The 6,198-nt window shown below is 42.6% G+C and overlaps 1 protein-coding gene across 1 annotated transcript; it reads right to left on the reverse strand.

Moving 5' to 3' along the window:
• Positions 1 to 2,760: 2,760 nt before the first annotated feature.
• s1pr3b (sphingosine-1-phosphate receptor 3b) lies at positions 2,761 to 5,732 on the reverse strand. Its single transcript, XM_079289106.1, has 2 exons — positions 5,648 to 5,732; positions 2,761 to 5,196 (listed from the first exon to the last, which is right to left on the reverse strand). Exon 2 carries the CDS (start codon positions 5,117 to 5,119, stop codon positions 3,989 to 3,991), a length of 1,131 nt encoding a protein of 376 aa, XP_079145232.1. The 5' UTR covers positions 5,120 to 5,196; positions 5,648 to 5,732; the 3' UTR covers positions 2,761 to 3,988.
• Between the last annotated feature and the right edge of the window lie 466 nt (positions 5,733 to 6,198).

The raw sequence follows: 6,198 nt of genomic DNA on the forward strand, positions 1-6,198 counted from the left end.
GTCAAGCACAACCACATTTCTACAGAAGCCGTTGGCTAAGAGGTCGAGGAAACGAAAACAAATGCTGTTTATAATGAATTGCTTTAGAAAGAATTTCCTTTAATCTCACCAATCGCGTGACGGCTCACTCTAACAGTCACTGTATGAAATCTGCTTTTATTGGGGAAACTAAATGTGTTTTGCCTTGCAGTAGTCACAAAGTGTTGGGGTACAAACGGACATCCTTCATAGTGCTATCAATGGCTTTAAAGAAACTTTTTTTTTTTTAATGAAGTATTTTCTCGCGTCACTGCAGTCGCATGACTTAAAATCAACTGTTCTTGTGGACATTGTTCGTAGACCTTGATACCCTTTATTTGGAAGAGGTGCTTGTGTATGCTGACACTGTAAAAAATAGTTATGCTTTTAAACCAGTGATTATTTCTGAGTTGGGTTTCTCTGGTGTGTAGTGAATTATTAGTTTTGGGGCTTGAGTCATGCAAATGGGTATTCTCACATTCTTAATTAGCACTTTCTGCTTCTTTTTCTTTTTTTTAAGTGAACTTTTAAAAGTTATTATTTGAATGACCACAAATTAATAGCACAATCAGAAAGTCGGATCATCTGCGTCAGTTGTCCCGAGATGAATTACCAATGTGTTGAGATGTAATGAACACTTTTTACTGAAGAGGCTGAATTAGACAAACGCAGTGTGCACTCGATATACAGAATTAAATGTTTAATATTGGATCACCTTCACTTATTGATGTTAAACAAACTGATTTTTTTTTCTCAGTGTGCTGATGTCTTACGGCAAGACGACTGTACTGCCACTCGATGTCACCACAGAAATACTTGTTCACCCCGTCCCACTCACTTCAATCGCCTTGTGTTTTTACTTATTAGCAGCAAAAGATGCTGGCTTTGTATCACTTTCAGTATAGTACACAGGGAAATACGTTATTGCCGAACAGGTCAGAGTTCATTTGCATTTTTGCGGTCCACTGTACACAATCATTCCTCAGAACAGTTTACTGTAATTCGTGTTCGACATTGTTTTTGTAGAGTGGGAATCAAACATTTGAAATGGCTCATAGAAATAGTACACAGACTTTTAAAATGCTCTCATCCTTACTGTTGTCAGTTCTCTGATGGATACCAAATGAATGGGGCATTGTATTTGATATGCACTGGACCACTTCAATTGAACCAAAATCAGCATGTGTTCAATTAGTTTGACAAGACAGATGCAATGTAATATAACGTGCCTGTATTTTGCTGCAAGAGGGAGTGTACAGTACATGCATCTCACGACAACACGTGTTTTGGCGAAGAGCCGCATTTGGGATTGTTCTGAAAACATCCAGCACCAGCTTCATGTTGGTTTAAGCCGATAAGACTCTCCTTGATTCCTTGTGTCCTTCTGAGCAGAGCGCACTAGAGGAGGAACATATTGGATTCCTTTTTTAGAGAAAGGTGTGAAGAAAAGGGCACAAAGAATCATTGATTTCACTTTTGTTGACCGTAGTCCACCATTAACTTTTAGTCGAATTCTTTGTGACATAATTTCATCAAATCTAATATCTTGGGAGAAGAAATGATGTGCTAAATACAAAAATAAAAACGGCACTAGTATCAAGAATTCTTTTGAGATTAGTGTTTATTTCTGACGGGCAAATTTGTAGAATCACCCGGGCAAAATGTGCAAAGTTTTGAACAAAGGAATATATATATATATTATATATACGGTATATCTCTGATAACGTGATCATTTGCTGTGTGGCATGAAGAAATTATACAACCAAACATGCTGGGACACAAAAAGAACATGGCTTCTTTCTAGATTTCTGTTGATGAAAATGTGCCTTTTATTTGTACAAATGGTGTTTTCCGTTCTCTTTTCTCTCTCTTTAAAGTGCAATAGCTGATCTTCAATGGGGCATGCCTGTTCACTAGAGGTTGTGTTTTGCCCTGCTGCGTGTTGCTGCTTGAGACGACCGTTTCCTCTCTCTATCTGTCTCTTTCTCTCCCTCCCTCCCTCCCTGTTATATATTATAAATGTATCATTTCCAGATTCTAAATATAGATCTTTGTCGGAGGGAATCGCAAAGAAACTCACTATTTTGGAACAGGTATAGTTTAAAAAAAAAAGGAAATAAAAACAAAAAAGTCCAAATGATGTTTACAGATTTAATCTTTTGGTTGTATGGGTTTATCATTATTCTGTATGACTGTTGGCAATAAAACCGTAAATGTGTAGAATCTCTGTTGCATCTGCTGTAATAATCAACACCATATTTCAGTTTATGGAAGATGCCGTTTAAACCACAGTGGGATTGGTTAATCCAAGTTATTTATCGAGATATTTTGCCATACAGATAGCTTTTAACAATGGAATGTTTTTTGGTATTGAAAGAATAGAAAACAAGATAGAAACTATTCTTCTGGATAATCCACAGAACAGTAGTTCCTGTGAAAAATGTTCACAGTCAGGCCTTTGGATTATTAACATGGATGCTGTGTCTGGAAAGAGATGTTGGTGTTGAATACCTTTCAGTTATTTTACAAAGTGAGCAACACAAACAACAATCCATTCACCTCCATTATATTGTGGTGGCTGCAGAAATCCCAAAAGCGGGTAACTCTAAACCTGGACTTAAACAAAACGACCTGCTTGGCCGGATACCACAACAAAATAAGTGAGGAAATAACACGCATTTGTTCGTAGACGTTGTTTTCTCAAAGGAAGAAGGAAGACAGTGCACATAACAAGGACAGAACTGCACTACCGGAAACACGAGGTTTATTGTGTCAAAGCGAATACTTTTGTATCACATAGAAAGCTGCATGTACAGTAGTGAACTACTTCCATTTCACATGCTTGCAGTCACACATGCCTCTTCCTTCAGTTTACCGGCTTCATGCTTCTGACGGTGATCGTGTTGACTTCCGGAATAATCTGATAAAACACAGACGACTTCATTTTGGTACTAAAACGAGGATTGAAGAGATTCTGTACGACTTATCATGCAGCCTGTTATAAAAAAGATCTCGTCAGCATTGAGGATATTAACTACCATTGTTAACCGGCAGATGGAGCCCCGGTATCACTTTAAAGCTACTGCTGCTGAATAAACAGCATCCATTCATTATTTGTAGTGATAACAGATGTTCTTTCTTTATGAACAAGATGCCGCTGATGTGATGAAAAGAGTAGCACGTTTGACTCGCCAGCATTTGACCTCCTTTACATCAGATACACAATTTATAATGCCGTTACTTCTGAGTAAATAGAAAAATGACAGAATGGACTGCATAGAATAATAAATAACTTCCATTGTTTGTCATTACAGCACATTTTGTTTACATTCTTCATTACATTATTTCGCAGGACTATAATTGCACTTTAATTCATGGCAGGTGATTTTTCTATTTCTTTTTTTTGTCTTAGATTGCCACATCTGTAACCACAGAGGTATGGTTACAGATGTGTTGAAGGTTAAGAGCACCAATCATTCGCAAATCGTCATTGTCCTGTGAAAACCTCACAAAATGCCCACTATGCACGTCAAAAGAAAAGACGTTTTCAGCTGTGTGACGCTGCATTTCTTTCATATAATACAACACTGTTTTAGACGGTTTAGCTTCTCAACCGATAAAGAGTTTATCCTTCAGTCAACTGTAAAACGAACCAAATTCGGAGGTACGCGCTCCTCACTGGACGGTGATGAAATATGACCTGTACTTCACAAAGAGGTGGTGTTGAACGTGCTCGTCGAACATATTGGCCTAATGCATTGATCCGTCCAATGCCAAACTTTGGATGATGCAGATACATCACGAACAAGCACAAAGGAGAAACCACTGCCCTGCAGTCTAAGAAATCCTTCATTCTCAAATCGATCACAACTCAAATTCCTCTTTGTCCCCAAGTTAACTGCACAAGCCCACGAGCTCACACGTTGGGAAAACCCTCAACTTCCAACTCTTCGTGTCATGTTCCCTTTGTTCAGTCTTTCCCGTCACTCTCAATGACGGCATGAGACGTCCCTCCTGTCACCACTGACACCTCCGTCTCCCGCCCCTTCTCCGGCTCCGCCCGCCTGAAGCTCTGCTGGTTCTGGTTGGGGTTGTTCTGGCTGCTCCACGACTTGCTCCGGCTGCGGCTGGGCTCCAGAGACTGCCTGTGCCCGCTGCCGTTCGTGGAGGCCTTCCCCCTGTAGCAAACGCCACACACCAGGCCCAGGAAGGCCCGTCTCATCTCGCGGCTGGCCAGGGTGTAAATGACCGGGTTCATGGCCGAGTTGAGCACGGCCAGGCCGATGAACCAGTCGGCCTTGTAGAGGATGGGGCAACGCTGCTCACAAGCCACGTCCACCAGGAGCAGGATGAAGATGGGCGTCCAGCAGGCGATGAAGACCCCGACTACGATGATGACGGTGCGCAGCAGGGACATCGCGTGCTCAGAGTTCCTGTTCTTGCTCACTTTTTGGCTGCTGGACTTAACCAGGATGTAGATGCGGGCATAGAGGACCGATATGGCTAAGAGCAAAACCATGAACACCGTGATGCAAAAAGCCACATATTTCTTGGTGTAGAGAGGGAGAACCGTGGAGCAATCGGGGAGGTTGTCCAGGCAGTTCCAGCCGAGAATAGGCAAAGCCCCAAGAGTTATGGCGATCAGCCAGCAGGTCCCTATCAGCAGAAACACCCTGTAGTTCTTGCTGGCGTCATAAGGCCTCATTTTGATCATAGTCAGGTGCCGCTCTATGGCAATAGCCAGGAGGCTGAAAATAGAGGCGCCCAGTGCTACAAACATGCTCCCCTCTCTGGCGAACCAGAGAGTGGGGGAGAGCTGCAGGGTCGTCTCTCCTGACAGGAGCAGGTTGACCAGGTAAGCGACTCCAGCCAGCATGTCGCACAGCGCCAGGTTGCCGATGAAGAAGTACATGCGGTTGTGGAACCTGTGGTTTCTCCATATGGCCACCAGCACGGTGAGGTTCTCCAGGACGATGAAGCTGCATATGACGAGGAACACGATGGTTTTGGTGTCCAGGACGCCGGGGCTTGTGCCGACGGTCGGCCGGTGGTCCAGCTTCCCCGTGTAGTTGTAGTGGAGGTATATCTGAGGGTTGATCATCTTCAAAGCTCCGGCTGCTGACACTGGATGTCAGAAGTGAGCAAGGAGTCCAGTGTCAGCAGATCCACCGTGTTCAGCTGCGGTGGGAGACGTGGAGGAACGTGGGCGTTATTACAGAAAGCAGCCACGTTTATAGTTCAATTTATTGTATTCATCCAACAATATAGAAATGTATGCTTTTATCTGATAGGATAATCTAGTTTTCTTCATTCTCGTGGAAACAAGGGAAGCAAATGCCTGCAGGAAACTTTTTCAAACATGCAGTCTAAACCTTAAAATACACCATGATGCTGTTTGTTTATTTACATAGAAATATTGGACCATTGCCCAAACGACCAGAGACTCATTTAAAAATACAAAGTCATCTATATATCGGCTTTTTTTTTACATTAATTTAGCTTCATTAATTTTTTTATTAAAGTCATACACCGCAGACATGGATTTCACTTTAAACCGTTCAGCTAATGAGCTTCTTTTTGTTGTTGTGCCGATCTAGTCTTCCCAGCTGACCGCCTTAACTCAACTTACCGTGGGATGCTCGCAGTCGGGGTCTCGTTGAAAGTGAAGCGCGCACTGGAAGACATACATTTCATTGCTGAGTTGTCGATTCTCCGCGCGACCCAGATTTGATGTTGGTGAATTGGTTCCTTAATTCCTTCTGCCGCGGCTCAGTGGAAGAGAGCAGCTCCTCATCTTTCACTGATCTCTAAAACTCCGGAGCCGTTGTCGACGGTTTGGCTGGAAGTCACTCCCCTCCTTCTCCCTCCTGCAACCCGGCCAGGCAGCGCAGGGGCGGGTGTGGGGTCAGTTCATGAGGCAGAGCCAGGAGCTAGAACTTATATATACAGTCTATGGTGGAAACTCAAGACGTTTCTAAGTTATGTTGCACTGATATTGTCCCAGACATGTAGGAAAAAAGTACAACTTAAATAATACGTTTCAGAGTCCTTAAGGTAGAATTTCCATATTTATTGAATTCGAGTTTTGCTGAGATATAGTATTTTTTGTATGTTTGGTGTACAAGCAAGCGATACAATTCTATCCCGCTAGCTTTCTGACTAGATATAGAGAAAGATAGA

This window comes from Melanostigma gelatinosum (assembly GCF_949748355.1).
Source record: "Melanostigma gelatinosum genome assembly, chromosome: 18".
NCBI lineage: Eukaryota > Metazoa > Chordata > Actinopteri > Perciformes > Zoarcidae > Melanostigma > Melanostigma gelatinosum.

Bases quoted from the DNA above. Each gene is read 5' to 3' on its own strand.
- s1pr3b (XM_079289106.1), bottom strand. From the start codon at position 5,119: ATGATCAACCCTCAGATATACCTCCACTACAACTACACGGGGAAGCTG.